Source organism: Mobula birostris, chromosome 15, assembly GCF_030028105.1.
Source record: "Mobula birostris isolate sMobBir1 chromosome 15, sMobBir1.hap1, whole genome shotgun sequence".
Classification (NCBI taxonomy): Eukaryota; Metazoa; Chordata; class Chondrichthyes; order Myliobatiformes; family Myliobatidae; genus Mobula; species Mobula birostris.
Window position 1 is genome coordinate 37,751,880 of NC_092384.1, and position 24,592 is coordinate 37,776,471.

A 24,592-nucleotide genomic window follows, 5' to 3' on the forward strand; every position below is an offset into this window, starting at 1 on the left:
TGCTTAAGTATTTAATGCAGCAACATACGCAACATGCTGGAGGAACTCAGCAGGTCAGGCAGCATCTACGGAGAGAAATAAACTGTCGAAGTTTTGCATCATGACCCTCATTCAGGACTCAAAAGAAATGGGGCAGACTTCAGAATAAGAAGGTGGGTGGATGGGAGCAGAAGGAGTACAGGCTGGCAGGTAACGAGAGTGTCTTGGACTTCCAGATGAGTTACACAGCTCTCGTTACATGCACGTGCAGTTCAACTCTGAGTGAAAATGCAGAAAGTTTGAAGTTAATAACTCGTCTCCTTCCACCTTAGGCCACGAACTTATTAATCATCCCTGCTGTGGACCACTTCTGGAGGTCCAAGACACCGACTTCTACAAAGAAGGAATAAGTATGCCCCACAACCACTGGACTAAGTGTGTAAATGTAGGAAAAATAAATGTGCTAGGTTTTCTAAAATTGACTGCTTCTACTTTAGGCCAGGAACTTATCAATCACCCCTCATATGTAAGGACAAGGAATACCCTATCCATGTTGTGCTGGTGATGCAGATGTGTGAGAAATGAAGACGTGGGTGAGGGCAGCATTGATGGTGGTGGAAGGGAAGCCCTGTTTCATTAAATGCTCCATCTGTGTTACCTATGCAGTATGTGGTTAAAAACTCACTGTACTATCTCACTGCTATTTAATACTATTTGCTCATAATTATTGAGCTTCTCATGTTTCAAATAATTTCCTTTTAAATATTATCTAACCACTTGTCCCATTTTATGGTTTTTCACCTGACTCTCAACCTCGATGCTTAAAAATATGGATCCAATGTTTTTTAGGAAATCCTTTCAGTGAGGTAAGTAACATCCTTTCCCCTTGGATTAAACAAATATAAAGCTAAAATCATTGTCCAAACTGAATGCTTTAACCCCTATGGGTAAATAACTATATTCTGTTATATACTGTATAAAAGTTGGGTGGTTAGAATTTTTGTTGTTGTCCAGCAATAATTAAAAAAAGGACAATGTCAGAGTTTACATATCAACTAGCAAAATAGTTTTTTGCCATACTCCTAAAGTTAAGAAAATATTAAGGACATTTGAATTACTGTTGCCATCCATTGTATCACTGTGTGATCAATATGAAATCATAATGAAGTTTCAGCAAGGACAAGCATAATTTTGTAAAATATTGCTTTAAAGGAGTAGGGAGGTGCTCTTAACTTTGATAATAATTTGAATACTGGTGTCCAAGTACAGTTTTTTTAATTCATAGGAGATTGGAAAATTTTCAAAACTCTTAAGAGTTCCTTACCAATGTGACTGCAATTCTAACTGATAAGGAAGTCCTGAAGAAGGGTTTTGGCCTGAAATGTTCACTGCTTGTTCATTTCCTTGGATGCTGTCAGACCTGCTGAGTTCCTCCACAATTCTGTGTGTTTTGCTTTGCATTTCCAGCATTTGCAGGATTTCTTGTTTATGATTGCAATTCATGCTTAAAAGATGAAATGGGGAATTAGATTATTGTATTTATTCCTCAATATCAAAGTTCTCTTTACTAAAAAATATAAACATAATGGATAAAATATTGGACAAATGTATCAAAATAATGTTGCATTTTAGTCATATCAGAAGACCTCAATTTTGTTTGTTGTCAAGAGAAGCAAAAGGTACTTTAAAGTAATTGTCTGAAGAAGACTGAAGTGTGGTTTGATATTTGGTGGTCCAGACGTGAACTAAGTTTCCATGTTCAAATGTCCTCCAACTTATGAGGCCCATCTCTGGGATGTGGAACCCCAGAATTATAAGAACATGAAAGGAGACTATTTAGTAAGCTACATCCATGAGAGTCCTTGCAAGAGCAATCCATTTACTTCTAATTCTCTGACCTATAGGGCCCTACAAATTCTTCTGCAGATAATTGTCAGCGGTCTTTTCAATGTTGTAGTTTAATCTGTGCCGTTTATTACGATGTTTATTTTTTTAAATGCCTCAGATCACTAGATGGTCTTTGTGCTGATTGTCTTCATTCATCCCTTATACCTGATTCTACCAAGACATACAAATATCTCGCTATCAATTCTGTCCATACCATTCATAATTTTAAGTACCTCTGTGAGATTTCCTAGTAACATCAACTTACATGAACTCCAGTTTTGTCTTTATTTTATTTTATTGAGATACAGTGTGGAATACGCTCTTTGAGTTCAATCCCCCGATTTAATCCTAGCCTAATCTCAGGATAATTTACAATGACCAACTAACTTAAATTTGCACTATTGAAGCCCTGCAATTCTTAAAATCCTTCATGATAAATCTCTTCTGACCATTTCCAAAGCCTTCACATCTTGTGAAAAACGCAACTAAACACAGTATTTTGGCTATAGTATAAACAGTGCTTTGTGAAAGTTCATGAATTCTGCTCTCACTTTAAGTAAATTTACACCTCTATTCCCAAAGGTCTCTGCTTATGCATTGTTCTTAGAATTATGCTTTCAGCTGAAAACATAAACTGCATTTCTCTGTTTTAAATTTTGGCTGTTAACCATCCCACCTGCTTATTACATTTCCTAGAAGTCTATATTTCCATGCATCTTCCAAGAAACGTGCTGAGTGCTTATTTGGAAACCATACCCTGCATAGCTAAGTCAAAATCATTAATAAAGTAGTGATCCTAATGCTGATATCTGGGGACTCTTCAATTTACCACCAATTCAAAAACACGTCTTTAATTCATTGCTCTCTGTATTTAGCCAATGTGTTATCCATATTGCATGGAGTCTTTTATGAATGCACTGTCTGTTTGATAACAAGTTGTAAATAGCCTTTTTTAAAATAACAAGATTTTTTTCATGATAAGCATAAGATATTCTGCAGATGCTGGAAATTTTGAGGAACACATACAAAGTGCTGGAGGAACTCACAAGATCAGGCAGCATTTATAGACATTTTGGGACAAAATCCTTTATCAGGACTTTTTTAATTTAAAATGTCATAGGGTAATAGTAAACTTATTGGGCTTCTGGAGATTAATTACAAACATTAATAACAAGTGTAAGGAACAACTGTTTACTTTTTTACTTAAGGTTAGTGAACTTATTCGATCCTTTTAACTTCAGCACCCACATATTGAAACATTGAAGTCAGATACCAGCTGGCCCATGAGGAAGACATAGCCAATGGTGAGCATTATCCAGCCCATTTTGTTACCAGATGACAGATTTTGTAAAATACCTATGTGTATACAAAACAGTTGCATACAAAGGCTGGGTGCAATATTTAAACAATTCTATTTAAACAGTTTTAGTGCTTCAGAGAATCCTCAGCCCATGTTATTGATTTATTGACTGAACCATGTTTTAATTCTTTCAAGGCCAGTAAGAAAGTTAAAACTTAAGGACTTAAAGTGTGCATTAAATTTTATTTCTCTCCAAGCCCTTCTAAAAAGATAAAGTGCAAAATCTGAAATATCAAGGTATTGGCATTCAAGATGAGGTAATAAATCGATTAGATGTTCATTCTGTGAGAGAAGCCAGAGTGGTAGTGTACGGTTTACTCTCTGACTGGAGGCCCATGACTAGTGATGTGCTGCAGGGCTCAGCACCGGGTCCATTGTTTGTCATCCATATCAAGCATCTGGATGATAATATGGTAAACTGGACTGGCAAATCTGCAGCTGACACTAAGATTGGGGGTGGAGTGGACAGCGAGAAAGATTATCAAACCTTGCAGCTGGAAAAATGGCAGAAGAGATTTACTGCAAACAGGAGTCAGGTGTTGCACTTTTGCAGGACAAACCAGGGTATGATGTACATGGTGAGTGGTAGGGCACTGAGGAGTGCAGTAGAACAGAAGCATCTGGGAATACAGATCGATAATTCCTTGAAAGTGGTATCACAGGTAGATAGGGTCATAAAGAAAGCTTTTGGCACATTGACCTTCATAAATCAGAGTACTGAGTACAGGAGTTGGGTTATTAAATTGAAGTTGTTTAAGATGTTGGCGAAGCCTAATCTGGAGTATTATGTGCAGTTTTGGTCACAAACCTACAGGAAAGATGTCAATAAGATTGAAAGAGTGCAGAGAAAATTTACAAGGATATTGCCAGGAGTGGCGGACCTGAGCTATATGGAAAGATTGAATAGGTTAGGTCTTTTATCCCCTAAAGTGCAGAAAAATGAAGAGATTATGAAAGAGAAATACAAAATTATTAGGAGTATAGAAAGGGTAAATGCACGCAGGCTTTTTCCCCTGGCTGAGACTAGAACTAGAGGTCATCAGTTATGGGTGAAAAGTAAAATGTTTAAGGGGAACAAGGGGGAACCTCTTCACTCAGAAGAGGTGAGAGTGTGGAATGAGTTGCCAGCGGAAGTGGTGGATGCGGGTTTGATTTCAACATTTAAGAGAAAGTTGGACAGGTACATGGATGGGAGGGCTATGGTCTGGGTGCAGGTCATTGGGACAAGGCAGATTAATAGTTTAGCATGGGCTGAAGAGAGTGTTTCTGTTCTGTGGTGTTCAATGACTATTAAAAGTGGGAAATAATTAAAATAAAAACTAAATGATTTGCCTGTTGCATAAACAAAATGTTCCTTTTAGTGGTGAATAGTACTTTCTGATCTTATGATGCTTCAAATTTTGCTTTCAGTTCAGTTCGAGGGTTTCAAGGGTACATTTAGTGTCTGAGAAATGTATACAATATACATCCTGAAATTCTTTTTCTTCGCAACCATCCAAGAAAACAGAGGGATGCCCCAAAGAATGAATGACAGTTAAATGTTAGAACCCCAAATATAGTACTGTATTTGCAATGCATTTTAAGGTTTGGGTCTTTTAGTCTGTACTTATCGATTTAAATGATTATTTAGTCTTTAAAAAAGATACACTTCCAGTATCAGCTCATAAATCTCTGCATACCTTCTGCTACAAGTTCAAGTTTATTGTCATTCAATCATTAACTGTGCCGCCAAACAAATCAATGTTCCTCCGGACCAAGGTGCAGAACACAGTACATGTAACTTACACTAACACAAAGTAATATTACCAGAAAGAACTTATATAATAAGGTCTATTTATGACACAAGTTAAAAGTAAGCATTAACACTTCTGGCACTTCAATTATGATGAGACTTGGATAGTGACAGGAGTTCAGTTGTCTCATGGCCTGGGAGAAGTTGTTGTTTCCTATTCATACCTCTATATCATTATATAATTCTGATGAAGAGTCTCAGTCTGAATTGTTGACTGTCTATTTCCCTCCATAGATGCTGCTTGACTCGTCGAGTTCCCCAGCATCTTAATGCATGCATTTCTAAATGACAATAAATGAGGACTGAGTGTCCTCATAATCTAATCTAATCTAATTTTGTGTGTTGCTATTTCTGCATGCAGTTCTCCTAAATGTAGTCTAGCCAATGTTTAATACAGAGTTAGTGTAACTTCCCTGGTTTTCAGTTCTATCCCTCCAGAATGATATAATTTCAGTTTGTTTTTATCTTCCAGACTTGCTAACCTGTAGCAGAGCACTGAAGTATTTACATTATGGGATTCCTTTAGTTCCTGTACCTCTCCTAGTATTGTGATCTCCCTTGTTCTTTCCTTTCTTACTACCAACATGTATTCCCTCTACAGTGACACAGAGAAAATGTCAGAAGCTGTTATTTAAAGATGTTACAGTAGGACACTTGGAAAAAAAATAAAAAGAGAAAGGATGGTTTTGTGGAAGAGGAATCTGTGAAGCAAAAGAATCTTGATCATTTAGGGAGCTGGACTGACAAATGGGAAAAGGATTTCAACTTTGTGTGAGCTGATGCATTTTGGACATTCAAATCAAAGTAGGACTTTTACAGCGAATGGCATGGCAGCGACAAGCATTGTGGAACAGAGGAGCCTGGCAGTGCAAGTGCACAGTTCACAGAAAATGCCTGCATGAGTAGACAGGGTGGTGAAAACGGTGTTCAACATGCTGGCCTTCATCAGTCAGGGCTCTGGGTTTAGGTTTTTTAATGTTACAGTTATATAAATTGCTGGTGAGACTGCATTTGGAGTATTGTGTACAGTTTTGATCAGCCTGCTATTGGAAAGACATAGAAGTTTATAAAATCACAAAAGGTTTGGATAAGGTGGAGACTGATAGTCATTTTCCCACCATTGGGGAACCGAAAACTAGGGGGCACAGATACAAGATAAAATGGGAGAGATTTAGAAGACTAGAAAGGTAACTGCTTTACACAGGGAGTAGTGAGCACCTGGAATGAGCTGCCAGATGAAGTGAGTGAGGTGAGTACTATTGCACATTTAAGAAGCTTTTGGACAGGTACATGGAGGGGAAGAGCTTGGAGAGTTATGGGCTAAACACAGAAAAACTACGATGTCCTAGTAGGAAGTAGGAACATGGACCTGTCAGGACAGAAGGCCTGTTTCTGTGCTGTATAACTGTATGCCTATGTTGCCTGACCTGCAGAGTTTTTCCTCACATTCAGAATCAGTTTTAATATATCTGGCATATGTCATGATGTACAGTATAATGTTTTGCAGCTGCAGCAGGAGTCCATTGAAAATAAAAAACTATAAATTACAGTAAGAAATCTGTATTATCTGCATCTATATCAGTCATTTTATTTACCAATTATTTTCTCATTCTGCAAATATCTTCCTGTAAGTTGTTGCAGTACCCTGAAGTACTTTGCCATTTTATGTATTTTTGATTGCAAACAGTAAAGTGTTGATGTAACTTGTGAACAGCAGAGGTCCCGACACTGATCTTTGCAGATCACCATTTCTGCTGTGTATAACTACTTCACTCCCACTTTGTTTTCAACTTTAAGCTAGTTATCAATTCTATTTGCTGTTCATCCCATGATTCTGCATTTTTCTATATCTGTTAGTCTATTATGGGGTATCAGATCAAAATGTTTCTGGATTCAATAAGGTTTACCAGGCAAGATTTTCTGTTTTGAAAAATCACGTTGTTATACTTTACATCTCTAGAGGTTTTCTATTATTTTGAAGGGATTCCATAAAGCTTTCTTGGCAGTGCTGTTGAGCTGACTGGTCAATAATAGCTTGGGCTTGTTCTATTCTCCTTGTCACATTAGTCATTTGCCAGTCTTCTGGCACAAAGCCTTTTCTAATGAATTAATAAACACACACAGCACTATTCATGTCCTCTCTTCCCTTGATTCTCTGAGGTAGATTGTCTACTCTAACTCTAATGTCCACTTAGTTTCTGGAGGATTGGAATCCATGCTGTGATTCAGGCAGCAGCCCTCCAGCCGCTGAGAAAAGCTGGTTGAGGAGATCATCGATGAAAACCTTCATTATAGCAGGCAAAAAGTAAGCCTCTTTGCAATTACTATGTTAGATCTGTTATTACATGTATGAAGGTGGTATTTATTATGGCAGTTCATTAGGGTTGACCAAGCTGGGGGTGGTTGTAAGGATAAGCTCCCACCACCTATGAAATGCTCCCAGTGTTGTGCCTCTAAAAATAGCTTCTGACAACAAAATTCAGCTCCTGGTCTTCATATGGGGCTCAGCTACTAAGCCCAGCAGAACCATTTCTAAGGACAGGAGGAGAGGCCAAGGCAGGATACTGGCAATTTAAAACCAGTCGCTTTGGGCAGATGGGGCTTATCAGCCATGGTTGGCAACTCATCTTGGAGAAGGAAAACTTATGGTGGGCATGATCTTTATCATGCAAAAAAAAATGCTAAGATAGGCTATAACTGTACATTGCTTTTTTTCAACCTTGCAGAAGCCTTTGACACCAACAATCAGGAAGCACTGTAGAGAATCCTTTTCAAATCTGGCTGGCATCACTATGTTCCCTTTGTTTCTTGCTTTCTACTTGATGGTAGTATGCAAGTCAATTGATAGAAGTCAAAGAGTGGGAATAAAGAGGGTCTGTTATGGTTGGCTGCCAGTGACTATTGGTGTTCGGCAAGGGTCGATGTTGGGTCTGCTACTCTTCATGATATAGTTTCATGATCTGGAAGATAAAATTGATGACTTTATGGCCAAGTTTGTAGATGATACTAAGATAGATGGAGGAGTAGGTGGTGTTGAGGAATCAGGGAGTCTGTAGAATGATTGGATATATTAGGAGAATAGGCAAAGAAATGGAAAATAGAATACAGCATAGGAAGTGTATGGTCACACATTTTGGTAGAAGGAGTAAAGCATAGACTGTTTATGCAAATTTGTGCAGGATTCCCTCGAGATTCACTAGGTTTAGTCAGCAGGTAGGTAAATGCAATGCTGGCACTCATTTTGAGAGGACTGGAATGTAAGAGCAAGAATTTAATGCTGAGGATTTAAAGGGCATTGTTCTGACCACAGTTGGACTACTGTGAGCAATTTTTGGCCATATACCTGAGGATGAATGTGCTAGTATTGAAGAGGGAGCAGATGAAGTTTACAAGAATGATCCTTGGAGTGAAAGGGTGAGTGTTTGAGGAGCATTTGATGGCTCCGGACCTATACTTGCTGGAGTTCAGAAAAGGCGTGTGTGGGGTTGAGGGGGGGGGGTGGAATCTCAATTAAACCTGCTGAATATTGAAAGGCCTGGATAGAATGGACTTGGAGAAGATGTTTTCAAAGTGGGAGAGTGTAGGACCAGAGGGTACAGCCCCAGAACAGAAGGACACCTTTTTAGAACAAAGGTCAGTGAATCAGTAGAATTCATTGCCACAGGTGGCTATGGAGGCTGAGTCATTGGATATGTTTAAAGCAACAGTTGATAGATTCTTGATTAGTATGGGCATCAAAGGTTACAGGAAAAAGGCAGAAAAATGGGTTTGAGAGGGAAAATAAATCAGCCATTGTTGGAAGGCAGAGCAGATTTGATGGACCAAATAGCTTAACTCTGCTTCTATGTCTTATGGCCATTTTTTATCCAATGGATGCCAATCTCAACTCATCTAAGGCTCTTCTCAAGATCTCTTTGCTGCAACAATGTAACTTGCCTTCCACGTATTTCCCAATGGAGCAAAGCTAATCTATAGTGTTAATGGATCACCTCCACACCATAAACAATATTATTCCAATTAAGTTGCATTATTGAGACAAAATACATATTTGGAGGTTAAGCTGTAGACCACCATTGACTCCATAAACCATAAAGGAGGACATTTTTGCTCTAACAAATATAAGCAAAGGTGCATTACCAACCTATCCTGATGCTACTCCATTACAATTAAGATCCACAATGGGACCCCAGAAAATGTGTACCACTTTGCACTGTCCTTTGCTGCTCAGACCCTCCATGATTACTGACTCACCAATGTAGAATCACAAACATGAAAAAACCTGCTGATGTTGGAAATCAAAAGCAACTCAGCAGGCCAGGCAACATCAATGGAAAAAAGTAAACAGTTGACGTTTTGGGCCAAGACCCTTCCCAAAGAATACCATGCCTAGGTAAAATTTCCAAATCAATTGCAAATATATTTAAGGGAAATTTATAATATTAATTGTTATTTAATGGATAAAGTCTGTCTCATTAGAATCATCTTTTTCTCCACTTTGATTCTAGACCAGATGTTATTTTTAATTATTTATCTTCATTTGCATCAAGAAGCAAAATATTACAAGAACTGACTAAGTAAACTATCTAAGTTAGCTAACTAATGAATGCTATATTGGGGAAACATTGAATGGCATACTTGACCTGTGTTTTCTATGTTCTTGTTCATTATAAGTTACTAACCAATTTAAACGTTAGAGCTTTTGGACTATCCACTTAGTTATATTGCCATTCGATGTCAGTTCCTTATCTCAGCAAATCATTATTTGTTGTCTTACAAATACCATTTCATGAGTTCTTAACTTTCAGATACACTCTTCATGAACTGACAAAGACTGTAAAGACAATAGTGAATTTGGTCATTAGTGCCTGCCTTTGTTGTCAGAAGGTTCCTGAGATATGTGAAGCTGTCCTTGCCATGAAGCTTTAATTTTGGGGGCATGAGGTACAACAAGGTAGTTGAGCATCATTGACCTGCAGGTGTTTAATGTGAGCTCAAACTTTCATACGTTTTAATGAACAAGTCAGTGATTGCTTTGGTACTTGGAGTTTATTGTGCAGCAGTGCTCCGTGCCTTCCTAAATGCCTCTGAGAGCTGGATCGCCTACACTAAATACCCCGAAGCACTGGAAAGACACTACCAATAGAATCTCCACAATAACCTCTAAATTCACAAAAACACAAAGCCAACCAATGTCATTGTGGTGTCCCAAGCCAACATTGCAGCATTGAGATTTTAATTATATTTGGTCATCTGTGATAGTCATAGAGTTAAAAACAACCATCTGAGAACAGAATAATGGACAGTTTTCAGTTAGAACTAACCTTTGGAAGTTATGACATAGAAAGGTAGTTAATGATCTCTACATTCTTTGAAAGATCAGAAGTATATAAGATGGGATAGATGATAGTTATTTAATTGAAGGAGTAAATCCTCAGGTTTGATGAATTGGTCCAGCATGAAATAAGGAGGTCCTCAAGTTGTCATGAGGTAAGAAAGAAAGGATCCACTCATGGTATTTCCAAGGCATTTAAGGCCTCAAAAGAAGGCAAAAGAACTGGTTTGGGAGGCACAGTGATGCAACCTATGGAGCTGCTGCCTCACAGATCCACCAACCTGGATTCATTTCTGATCTCTAAGTATAGACAGCATGTTCACGTTGGTAGGCTAATTAATCACTGAGTTGTCCCTAGTGTGTGGGTGAATTACAGAAAATTGATGGAATATAGGAAGAATGAAATGGGTTTGTGTAGGGTTACAGTTAGAGTTACTGGGTAGACTGAGGAAATTGTTCAGAAATGTATTGAGAACCTGCTTGTAAAATTGTAATATTCCCACTAACTCCTGTGAGCTTTTGGTCTATGACAGTTCACAAGTGGAAAAAATGTTAAGAATAGTATTGAGTTCTTGCACCAGCAACACACATTAGCCTGTATGTACAGTGGAAAGAGTGCACTACTTGACAAACTACCCATCCATCTGCCAATCAGGCATTTCCTGTCCTACTTGTGCAAGACTCTGTGGTTCTCACCTTGACCTCATAGGTCACCCTAGACTCTACAAATCTGGAATGAAAGTAGGTCATCTTTGTTCCTGAGGGAATGTTTGAGGAACTTGAGATGACATACCCTGAACAATGTTACAGTTCGACCATCATAACAATGGATAACCAATAAAATGCACGTGATAAGTACATAAATAGCATTTATCGTGATCGTGTGGAAAACTGGAAAATATAAGTGTTTTAATGCAGCTTTTTTAAACCAACTTTTCTCTTTTAACAATTATGCAATGCTATCTCTGAGCATATCTTGCCTCTCACATGCCTGCAATTTTTGCATTTTACTGTGATCAAATTAACAATGAATCTACAAATTGTAGAATTCTATATTAGAAATTACACACATAAACACAATTTCAATTATATATCTAACAAATTAAGAGTACAATACTTATCATCAGAGTCAAACAGGCAGAGAAATTACAATGTGCAGTATAATTACAAAGTGAAAGGAAAACAAAAGCAGCATCTGTGGAGAGAGAAGCAGTATTAACATTTCAGGTCATCGACCTTCAAACAGAACGAGGAGCAATTTAACTTCAATGTGCAGGGAAAGGAGAGAGGAAGAGAGAATAAAAAAGGCATGCAACAGAATGTAATGTAGGAGAGGGTAATAGTGCATGATGAAGGAAGGTGAAATTAGAGAATGAAACATTAGTCTGGTGAAGGTATAATGCAGATAATACTAAGGTCAAGTAAGTTTTGGAAATGTCAAATAAAAATCGATGAAATGCTTATTATCTGACATTGCAATACTAAAATTTGAGTGTGGAACGAATAAATTATTTAGTCAGTAGATATTCCTTGAGCTAACACTGATCTTCAGTGAAAGAATGTAGGAGGCTAAGAACAGAGTTATCAGAGTGATTCAAACAGGGGAATGAGATCAAAAATGAACATGAAGAGTAACTGGAAGCTTAGGATCATGTTTGGTTGCTGAACAGAGCTGATCCACAAAAAGGATCACCCTTTCTATGTTTGGTTTCCCCATTACTCATTTGGTATAGCAAGTCCAGGAAGCTAAATAAGAACAAAGTGTGTTTTGAGATCTTGCACAGTGGGGGGGGGGGGGGGGAAGGTAAAAGACTGGCAACTGCAAAATAAGACTGTGGGAACAGCAGTGAACATCAGGATCAATATTTTGCCTTATTGTTTATAGAAAACCAGATGGAATTAAATCTATTCTCTTCAAAACTTACAAAAATGAATATTTTAATTAACTGATGAAAGCATATTGACCAGCTAAAAGGCAAGTGTCATGTTTTGCAAAATATTTTCAACTCTTTAAATCTTCTCTTGTGGTAAAAATGATGAGACCCTGTCATGGTTTTCTGATTACTAAAAGTCAAGAATAAATTTATTATTTGTAGCTAGTTGAGTTTAAATTTGCTTTGAATTCAGATTTTGACATGTAATAAACTGCAAAACTTTCAGGTTGTACACTCCAATCCCGATATTTTCCTGGACAGGTTGTCTTGTGTTTAGACAACTGGCCCTACAAAGAGCACATCCAACATTCGTCCGTTTATTAACAGAGCAGCGTCCGCTTTATCACCCGTTGCACAAATAAAGTTTTAAAAATTCCAGCCTATTTTAATAGATTAACTTTGAAAAATAAACTCAATTTAATGGAAATTCACAAACTTTTATACATGGCAGTATTCTAACAAACTCAAATGAGTTTTTTTTTCAATACAATCGCTAACCTCAGCAGCATACAGTATTCCATGTGGTGCGCTGCATCATCAGAGAGGATTTAATTTATTTTGTCTGGAAAAAGTGAAAGAACTGTATTACACTGAATTAAACATCAGTCCTATTTTCTAGGGATCATGGAATAAACATCTTTTTCCAGCAACAGTATTTGTATTGCTGCTAGTGCGTTTTTATTTTGTGTTGAAGATTCATGTGGAACATTTGTAACCAATCATGACATGAATATCAGCAAGGAAATGCTGGAAATACCCGACAGGCCATGCAGCATTGTGAAGAGACAAACATACCAAACGAGAGCTGTTTTTTGCAGTAGAAATGAAGGATTTTGTTTCTGTACCATATAAAAATTCAGTGTTCTTTTTTATCCACATAAGTATTTCTGAACATGCTAGCGTTCACAGTAAAATGAGATGATGGGGTCTATAATTTAATACATTTTCAATTCAGAGAACTCATCCATACTACACACATCAGTTCCTAATCGAAATAGTTCTAAACAAAAAGCGAGATTAAATCATATGCGTGCATACCTGACAATATGTAAACACCACTGATTTTGTTTTCTAAGAGCCAAAATATGCTTTCTCCAGGTTTGTTAAATATGTTGATTTTCATCAATTAACTTTCAACACTTTGAAGTATGAATCGCAGTAAAAGCTATCATAATCAACTGCATTCCTACTTTACCTTTTCGTATGTTGTAAATTCGGTAATATCAGGTTTCTGAATGTGGATGTGAATAAACGTTTCCTTCATTCAGAACTGGTCATCTATTATTTAACTAAAGTCGCGTTCCATATATTAGAAAAAATGACGACTAAATAGTTATCAAGAGTAATTATTTCCCGCTCTATGGGTCGAATATGTTCATCTTTACTCAAACCTATCAATGTATCGTCATACTTCGAATCCAGTAGATATTTACATGTTGCTACATAGTTTGTCGAACATTTTAAATTTGTGGATGCGGAGGTCGGTGCTTACCTGCATTTGAAAAGAAAACGAGTATGACAGAGATCGCTTTAAGATTTATTTTTTAAAATCAGTAGTACTGTTCTTAAACATTTGAGTTTAATGTTGAATATAAAAAACAACAGTGTATTGAAATGGTTTTCTCAAAGCTGTCTTTAAACTGCAAGTGGTAGCAGAAATCAATCCAACACCGCTGGACATCATTTCATGAACAAAAGACTCAAAACGAATGGGAACATTCAAACTTATTACTAAGGACAATTCATCTTTGCCTGTTTAATGCAGCGAATCATTAATATTTTTGGATAATTTTGCATTTAACTTTTGATGATCCTCCAGACAGGTTTTGCAATTGGCAGTGTTGGAAATAAAGGGAATATGAGTTGTGAAAATATGGCATGTTTTTGGTTAAGAATTCCTATTTTGAACATATTGGAACAAAAGCAAATATTATGTATTTACAGCATGTTCCCCATGGTCAACGGGAATTATCGAAATAATTGTGAATGCAACGAAACGACAATGTTTTACCGGATTAGAAATAATTAGAGTTTTGAGATAATTCCAGGAGGGGGCGCAAGTCTCCTGGCCAGACAAAAGGAACCGTGTAGTAGGGAAAGGGACGAAAATTTAGCTCTGCTCGACATTACATTGAATGCAAGAACAAAAACTATTTAATAGCTCTCCGCAATATCCAACACAAAAAACAATTTGATTATAAAATCGCCAAATTAAAACGAAACATTTTCATTACTTACTGCATTTTTGATGTCAAATTCGGCATGGTTTCATGTTCACTCGTAACATTTATCCCAGATAAACAACACATAAATCGGAAAATGTTATTATTAATTAATGGAGCTAATTTATTACCTTTCTCAAAAATCTGCCAGACTTCCAACCTGTCCTTTGCTCATTCATTCCCTCCACCCATTTCAAAATTGTATTTAAAATCACTGAGGTGGTCTAACAACGTCTCAGCACACACACATTCACATAAATAAATTCAAACCGATTATATTTGTTAGCCACATAGGCATAATTCCATCAGTTTATAATTAGATGTAAACGAATTACTAACACTAATACCCTTTTAATTCCACTGTATCATTACGGATATTTTTGAAATTCACTGTGCCCTGCAGGGAGTTACGTGCTGGAAGCTAAAGAATTTCCATTGTTCGGTAGGAATTAGGTTATTAAAAACTGAGTGCGAGATTGCTTCTGCGAATCAAAGGAGATGTACAGTAATGGCAACATTAAAGCAGTTTGTGGTTCAGCTGGAGCGACTTGCTTAAATGGACAAGAGTCTGGCGCCTTCCACTGCCATTACCGTTTTCACCAACAGTATATTATGGTTTTGACTCGGTTTTTGTTTTATTTTCATATTTACTTAAATATTTAGGCGAACAGTGCAGTGACTTGAAATAGCTGTTCTCAAATAAAAGCGGAGTTTGCAGGCGACTGTTAAGTTGTATTATTTAAATAAATGACGCCCATCTTTTCCGTATAACGTTGATCTGTGTGTTGTAAAACCAATTAGTTTCTCTCAGGAGCTCTGTAATAGTTTGCTGTAGTTGTTCCGTTCTTTTAAGAAGGGAAAAAGAATATTAACGAAAAATAAATAACATTTTGCATAAAGTCGATCCAAGGGTGCTAATTTCAGAGAGTGTTTCAAGCTTGTATTTGCAAGCTTGAAAAAGCTGTTTGCAGCACTTTTAGCTTAAAGGATAAGTAAGAAGAGGCACAATGAGAGCGGCATTGTGTGCGCAGTCCAATCCAGGCTTGTCCAGAGCTCCATGCTTTGGGCACGATCGCACACTCAGATTTTTCATTATTCACCATGCGTGCTCTGCACTTGGACAGCGATTTCCTCCGTGATTACGTGTGGCGCGTCTCCCTGCGGGAAAGCTCCCCCGTGGAGAGGTCCTGATGGGTTTGGGCCTTACTTGAATTTCCCAGCTTATTATGTGTCTGCACTGCGCGCTAACGCAGTTCCTAGGAAGCCAGCTCGTCCGCTCCCGCCACAAAGAGCCGGCTCTGCTGCCGGGCGCCAAAGCCGGACGGCGGTCATGGCACAAAGCGGCGGCAGCTGCTGCCCGCCGCCACCGACACCCTGCTGAACATCTGCGGCACCCTCTGGCAGCTCGGTGCCCCCCTGAAGCAAACAGCCACCTTGTTGTTTCTATGTGTGTGCCGAGCAAGAGCGGAACGGGCCACTCTCGGGGCAAGAAAAACAAGGGGCGCCTGGCCGCGCCGTTACCACATTTCTGGCTAAACAGGTGATCCCGCCGCCAAGTTTTTGCCGCCGCTGTGGCGGAGGGAGTTGCACGTCAGGCTGGCTGTTGGTTTTGCGGGCGTCTTGTTTTGTTTTGTTCACTTTTCTCCTTTCTTTTCGGTTGTTTCTAAGGATACTGCGTGCTCTTCGCTCAGTCCTCGAGGTCGCCAGCGTTGCTCGAAAGCCGGAGCTTTCATCATTTACTGGATTTCGCGCAACAATAGGAAAAAGGGCAGCGGCACATTTCACACACCCCCCACCAGCGAGCAATAAGCCTTTTGCAAAAAAAAAGCAGCCCCCTGTCTCTCCCTCCTTCCTTCCACCTCCGCCCCCTCCTCCTCCCGGGTCCCGTAAATAATCACTTGTCTTCGTGCGGGCAGCCTGGATCCTGCATCCAAATCCACCAGTTGCAAAGAAGTTGTGTGTGGGTGTGTGTGTGTGTGTGTTGGAAACAAGAGGAAAGGGGGGGGGGGAAATAAACACTTGACTGAAATCTAGTTTTAGCACCACCGCGAACAAAAAAAAGTACGAAGGAGACGTCACACGTAGTCCACTCCGAGAGGTTGAAGTTGCCGCATTGCAACGGGCAGGAGGAGGGAGAGAGAGAGAAACAGGAGATTGATGTTTGGAGCTCCGGTCACTGGCCCGGACAGCGGCGCCCAGGCAGTAGCTTCTTCCAGGAGAGCGAGGGACTGGACATGTCCAGGCGAAAACAATCCAAGCCTCGGGCTGTTAAAGGTGAGCCTCTCCTTGTTTTTTTTTACAGGTAGGGGAAAGGGGGAGAGAGGAGGGGACGAAGGGGGCAAGTGATTTTAAATCGGAGGAGCGGGAACAGCCGCGGTTAACGGACTTTTCCGCGCGTACCGTGCCGCTCTCTTCGCTGCTGCCCAGTTGGAGGAGGATCGCGGCGGCGGGGAACAGAGTGCGCGCGCACTGCCCGCCAACCAGCAGGGGCGGTGTGGGGATCCGCGCGCATGCACGCACGCGGCCAAGGGCGGGGCTCGAGGCGCGAAGCCCAGGTGCCGGCACCTTTGAAATGTGCAGTTTTAACTGAAGAAAGGGAAGCAGCAGTGGCTGCGCGCGGGGCTGGGAGGCCCGGGAGCGGCCCCAGGTGTCCGCAAACCCCCTTTCTACAGAATGAGTTGGCGCTTCACACCACTGGCCATTATAAACTATGCCCACCACACATTTTTGCTTGAAATCTGAAGTGCGAACTTCAGGTCCGCGACTTTTCATCACAACTGAAAGGCTGTGGACCTGAAACGATAACTTTGCTCCTATCTCCACAGACGCTGCAGGATCTAATGAGTGTCTTATGTAGTTTAGCTTCATGCCAATTACAGTTTATTTAACTAGTCAGGTAATTGACTGGGAACACATCAACAGTTGAAATTGAGCGGCAGAATCCCATCCACCTGTTACTGCCACGTTATACAGTGTATCTAAATAATATATTTTAGTAAGAACCAGACTACACTTTTAAGGAAAATGGACACATTTCAGTTTGCCCAAACTGGACAGGTTAAATGGACAGTAGGGAAATAGGTGTTTAATTCATATGATAAACGTCTTCAATCAACTCCTTTGCAAGTTGCAGATAAAGCCAATAATTTTGCAGTATGCTAATACTGGAAGACATGGTTTCTTAGTAATGTCAGTAGAATATTTTGACTACATTTCCTGAACTCTATTCTTATTCGCCTTGTCAGTGATTCTGGAAAAGCTGCACAAAAAGAAATGCCAAAAGAAGGTGGTGATGATAGGCCATAGCAAGGTTGAATCACATCAGTCCCTGGTATACACGGTATTAACGTTTAGAGAATTCCACTATTAATAATAAATGAAGGAACAATCAAATCTTGAATTAAGCTGAGTGGTCCACATTTGGTTTCATGTTGGTGTTGGATCAACAGGATGTCTTGGGGACAATACTTCCATCAAGCTGTTAAGGAAATTGGAATTAAATAAAATATGAAAATGTTGGGCTTGTAATTGAGAAAGCAATCTGTATGAAATATCATGTAACCCACCAGTTTACAGTTTGCTTCACAGCCATTTAGATCCTGAGCTGGGTTTATTTGAACTGGTATTCACTTGACTTTTCGATGCATATATGTGTACTTACAGTGTAATTTTTCAAGAGTTAAATTTATTTCTTTTGACTAGCAAAATAATTGGAATATATTCAACCAAATTTCAACAATTATTTAATTTATATGAGAGTGTCTTAAGTAATGTTAAATTTAAGAAGAATGCTGCAATAGTCGGGGCTTTCCCTGCATGGGATGACATCATAGTTTTTCTCTCTACTGCTCATGTGTGAAGTTCTTCACTCTGGTTCCTCCAGCTGGATGTCTTCTGCACTTTTCTGAAAGTCTTTACCTCTTTCCAGATGTGTCATACTTGGGGTTGTTTTTTGTGAGCTAAACAAATGATTTGTAAACTTCTGACACAATGCCTTTTCTATTTTGTTCTTTCATTTACGACCCCAATAACTCATGTGCTTTGTTATTAACTTTCTATGCTTTGAAAATTTCTGCATATGGGCATCAGTATCACAATACACATACTTAAAAAAAATCATAGTTATAGCACAGAAACAGGCCTTTTGGCCCATCTAGTCCATGTTGAACCATTTAAGCTGGCTACTCCCATCGGCCTACTTTGGGACCAGAGCCCTCCATACCCCTACCATTCATGTACTTATCCAAATTTTGCTTAAATGGATGAAATCGAGCTTGCATGCACCACTTGTGCTGGCAGTTCGTGCAATAATAACATGACCCTCATGTTCCCCTTAAACTTTTCACCTTTCACCCTTAACCCATGATCTCTGGTTGTAGCCCCATCCAACCTCAGAAGCAAAAACCTGTTTGCATTTACCCTATCTACACCGCTCATTATTTTGTATAGCTCTATCAAATCTCCTCTCAATGTTCTATGTTCCAAGGAATAAAGTCCTAACCTATTCAATATCCATGTAACTAAGGTTCTCCAGACCCAGCAACATCCTTGTAAATCATTTATACTGTGCTGTTTTCAAATTTTTAAATTATTCCTGATGTGTTGCCTCGTGTTTCTCTGTATGGGACATTATCTGCCTTGCTTTTGAACCAATCAAAATCATGTCCTTGTTATCTGAAGTCTGGGGTCTTTTTACCTCAGGTAAGTTATACTTGCCTGACAAGGAGGGAGAAATTGAAATTTGCTAAGTTTACTACAAGGATAACTCATGTACAGTATGCCTACTAGTTTATTGTCCTATATTAAAAACTTCATACATTAACCGTAGGAAAATACAGTGTGTGTAGAATATTATTTGTACATAATGTCACGAATTTTAAAAATTACAAAATGTAGCAGTGAAATTGTATGCTAAAGATGGGCCTAATTTCCCTGAAATTAGAAGAATGAGAGGTAAATTAATTGAAGAGCTTAAAGGTATAGATGATGGCCATTATGTCTCTGAGTGGTAGAATTAGACGTCATGATCTCAGGATCAGGAGGAGATGAAGAAATATGTACATTAGATTATAGTCTTTTGGTTAATTTCTACAATTTTCTTTACTTTAAAGTGCAATGCTTGCTGATTTTTTTTCTGTTTCTAATATAATTGATTTAGAGTCACAATATACAGCAGTGAAATTTTATTCTTAATAAAGTAGCAGGTAAATTTTTTCCAGACATACAAACAAACTCAATGTGCCTAACCAGTGGCATAAGTATATATTGAACAAGTAGGATTTGGGGAAGGTTCAAAGATAATTCCATTGAATGAGAAAATATAACACATTATAGCAAGGCACTTGGAAATATTGAACGTAATTAGGCAAGGTCAGCATTGCTTTTGTGAACGAAAAGTCATGTTTGATCAATTTGTTGTAGTTCTTTGATAAAGAATGTGATATACTTGGATTTCCATGAGGCACTTGATAAGATACCTCATCAAAGGTTATTGCGGAAGATAAAAGCCCACGATGTAGGAAGTACTATATTGGTCTGGGTAGAAGACTGGGAAACAGGAAACAGAGTTGGTATCAATGAGACTTTTTCTGGCTGGCAAGATGTATAATATAGTGTGCCACAGGGATCAATGCTGAGGTGTCAATGTTTTTCAATTTGTATAAATTACTTGTTGGTAGGTACCAAAATTAAAAGATTCAAGGATTTGCTGAAAACACACAGAGAGGCTTGAAAATGTGTTGTAAAGAGGAGCTGAGGCAATGAAAATATATCAATAAGCTAAGTGAGTTTGGAAAGATCTGTGAAATGTAGCATAATGTTGGAAACTGAGATTGTCCTTTTATCAGGGATAAAAAGAAGCACTTTATTTAAATGGTGGAAGATTGCATGGCTGTGGACCTGGTCTGTTCGATCATGATAGGCAAGGAGAGAAGATGTTGAAGATGGCAACTTTTTGAAGATGGCATACTGTCCATGTAGTACCTGACGCAGAAAAGGTATCTAATTTCCCTATTACAAGTACACCATATTATCCTCTCCATTACCACACTCCCGGATGTGGATCATATTCCTGGCCATGAATGGTAGGTAGTTGGTTGATTTCTCAATGTCTGGTGACATCTTTAAAGAGAAAATCTGAAGGATTTTTCATCCAGTATAGATGTGTGGTCTGAACAATGCTCCCATCAACACCACAACTCTTGTACAGTGTTCATTCTGATGCAGTGTTGTCACTACACAGTTTATTTGGTGACTTGATAAAATTTTCAGCCCTGATAGAAGATCTATTTTTGGTTTTACTTGCACTGTCATTACAGTTGTTTGTTGTTATTGAATTAATTTATTATAGCTTTAAGTTATGTAAATTGGCAGTGGTGTGATGTGTCAGTTGCAGCCTTAGAGAAGTGGTTTCCACTTCACCTCTTTGTAGGACCAACAAGAGATCTGAAGCTCTGTGAAAGAGTTGTCTTACGGAATAGTTGCAAATATTTGTCATCTTTCTGCTTACTCAAAAACAGCATTGTAGACACTGAAAATCTGAAAAGGATCTGGTGCTTTAAAATGTAGGATTTAGCAAATTAAGAGCATTTCTGAAAAGAGAAGCCAACTTAACCTTTTATGTTTTGATGAAATGTCGCTGACCTGAAACATTAAGTTACTTTTCACTTCAGAATTCTGGATCTACCAAGTATTCTCAGTATTTAATGTTTTCTCATTCAACTGGTGACTGAGAAGAGGTTGACAGGGTGCACTTTTTCAAGGTTCTGTTTCAGTTAGTCTGTTTACTGTGTGGGCCTTCAAATTATAAGCCAGACACAGTTATCATGGCTGCGCTGAAGCACCTGGTTCAAGAAGTAGGCACATTTTACCAGTTCGCTGACCACTTCTCTGATTCATGTGAAGTTAAACTCAGAAGTGCAGTAGATGATGAGGAGGGCAGTAAAGCATGATCAGATGAAAAGAACAGACCTGCTGAACATGAAATTTACCTAGTAGGTGACTAATATTCTTTGCTTTTCATAACTGCAGGTTTATAATCGATGAAGTACTTCTGAACTATAGGCAGTGATGAAATAGAATATACCATAACCAACTTGTATATGACATGTCTGTGATTACATGTATCATTGTGATAGTAAATTACCAAGATTTAGCAAGAGAGGGACGTGAGGGATGATGCATATGCACAGATCTTATAAGGTGACAGGACAAGTTGAGAAGACATAGCTTTATCTATAGGCATTCTGGCCACCAAGACCCGTGAAGCTCTGTTAGCAGCAATTTTCAGCTTTCCTTTGTCAGTGCAAGTTTATTTCCCTCAGATGTTTGTTCCAGTAAACTCATCAATTTTCTCCACTTCTTTGTAAGCAGTAAGTTTTGGATTATTAATATTTACAGAGAAAAGATGTTTTTTTTCCCTCACATCAGCTCTGTGTCTTTAAACCAAGATGTTAAATCTCTGTCCCCTAGTCTTTGAATTAGCAGCTGATGGAAATAGCCTTTCTTTATCCACTATGTTTAAACCTGTCATAATCTTGTACATTTCTTTGAAATTGTATTGTCTCTCCCTTCTGCCAAAATGCTTCACCTCACAGTTCTCTTTAATTAATTCCATCTGCCATTTGTATGTCCATTAAGCTACCCTATCTTTTACCAAATTGCAATAGATTGCTACCACATTTGTGTTTTACAGTAAGCATGATACCATATGCATTGTTTAAATTTTATCTCTGTAAATTAATATTCAAGTTAGAGTGATAGAGTACAAAAGCAAGCAAGTTTGCTAAAACTTTGCTGAACATGCAAAATCCAAATCATGGCCATCATAGTTTGAGGCCATAACATTCCTCCATGAGATAGATGGTGCTGACCAATATTTTAGAATTTTTCCAGGGCTGAAAACTTTGGTGACACCACACGTGGTATATTGTATACGTTTTGTCTCTTTACCTAATAAAGATAATAACTATCATGGAGAGAAATGCAGCAAAAAGGCATTAAACTGGTTCCAGAGATGGCAAGTTTGCCACATGAAAAGAGATAGAGTAGGCTGAAACTGTGAGGAGCAACACACAAAATGCTGGAGGAACAGTTGATGTTTCGGGCCAAAACCCTTCCATAGATGCTGCCTCGTCTGCTGAGTTCTGCAGATTTTCTCTGTTAGGCTGAAACTGTATCCTCTAGGGCAGGGGTCCCCAACCTTTTTTCCACCACGGACCGGTTTAATATTGACAATATTCTGCCGACTGGGGGTGGGGGGTGGGGTTCAAGTAGGGTTAAACTCACCTCAACATGTCTTTTACAGTTAGGGTTGCCAACTTTCTCACTCCCAAATAAGGGACAAAAGTAGCAGTCAAACACGGGACACTTGTGTTTACCCCGAGAAAGACTACCATGACCATGAAGTCTTGTGTGGGCACCTGTGTGCACGTGCGTGTACGTGCCGATTTTTTTCCCACAAATTGGTTTTGGCTTAATCTTCCCGACTACGCTGTACATACATTATTTCTACTTTATATAGGCTGTGTATTTATCATATCATTTCTGCTTTTACTACATATTAGTGTTACTTTAGGTTTTATGTGTTATTTGGTATGATTTGGTAGGTTAATTTTTGGGTCTGCGCATGCTGAAAAATTTTTCCCATATAAATTAATGGTAATTGCTTCTTCGCTTTACGCCATTTCGGCATGAAAGGTTTCATAGGAACGCTGTACCTTAGCGGGGGAAATATGGGATAAGGGCGGTCTTGTATGGGACAAACCAATTTAGCCCAATATACGGGATGTCCCGGTAAATATGGGACAGTTGGCAACCCTATGTTCAAGTTCAACAGTGCGTGACAGGGAATGAGGAAAGGTGCAGCTGACTCATATCGTTTCCTCGCGGCCCTGTACTGGTCCGCGGCCTGGTGGGTGGGGACTACTGCTCTCGGGCAGGGGTTCCAAACCTGGGATCCAGGGACCTTTGGTTCCTGGAAAGGTCATGGCATTAAAAAGGTTGGGAACCCCTGCTCTAGAGTTTGGAAAAATGAGATGAAATCTTGTCGAAATTTGCAAAATTATTAAAAGGTTTGACGGTAAATGAAGGGACGATGTTTCGCCTGGCTGAGGAGACTTGGAACAAACTATGCAAGTTGATAGAGTTGTTGAGAAAGGTATGGTGTGTTGGCTTTCATTAGTCAGAGGATTCAAGTTCAAGAGCACGGGGTAATGTTGCAGCTCTATGAAACCCGAGTTAGACCGCACTTGGAATATTGTGTTCAGTTCTGGTCACCTCATTATTGGAAGGATGTGGAAGCTTTAAAGAGGGTGCAGAGGAAATTACCAGGATGATGCCTAGATTAGACAGCATGTCTTAGTTGAGTGAGCTAGGGCTTTTCTCCTTGGAGTGGAAGAGGATGAGAAGTGACTTGATAGAAATGTACAAGATAATAAGAGGCATAGATCGAGTGGATAGCCAGAGTCTCTTTTTCCAGGGTAGAAATGGCTAATGCATGGGGGCATAACTTTAAGGGTGTTTGGAGGAGTGTCAGAGGTAAGTTTTTTTTTGCACAGTGGTGAGCACTTGGAATACCCTACCACAGATGGTGGTAGAGGCAATTATATTAGGGACATTTAAGAAACTCTTAGGTAAGTGCATGGATGATAGAAAAATGGAGAACTATGTAGGAGGGAAGGGTTGGATTGATCTTTTAGTTTAAAACGTCGGCACAACATTGTGGTTTGAAGGGCCTTTACTGTGCTATAATTTTCTGTGTTCTACTGTATGTAAATTGCAAAGAAGATGACACAAGGAAGATACGTTAGGTGGCAAGTATCTACTCTTTAAATGGGATTGGTACATGGAGGTAAAACATATACCATGCTCCAAGAGAAGTGAGGTGATGGCCTAATTGTATAGATCTTCCAAAGAACTATCAGCAACAATAGATTGAGAGGCCTCATATTTGGTATCTATTTACTTTCAGTAGATCATAAAAATACAGTATATTAAATACTTTGTTTTGTTATATGGTACTGCCACCACATAACACTTAACATTTAAATCTGGGCAATCATACAAGGCAATGGACCATCAGCAACA

At 38.9% G+C, this 24,592-nt stretch overlaps 1 protein-coding gene across 4 annotated transcripts in view; it reads left to right on the top strand.

Annotated features, from left to right (window-relative positions):
* Window positions 1-15,635: 15,635 nt before the first annotated feature.
* The window catches only part of znf423 (zinc finger protein 423), a 403,580-nt gene continuing 394,623 nt past the window's right edge, over window positions 15,636-24,592 (top strand). For all 4 annotated transcript variants that reach the window (XM_072279610.1, XM_072279606.1, XM_072279608.1 and 1 more), the window contains exon 1: window positions 15,636-16,780. Coding sequence is in view for 3 of the 4 variants with exons in the window: in XM_072279606.1 (XP_072135707.1) it covers window positions 16,741-16,780 (40 nt within the window). In the remaining variant the exon portion in view is untranslated. The remainder of the gene's footprint in view (window positions 16,781-24,592) is intronic.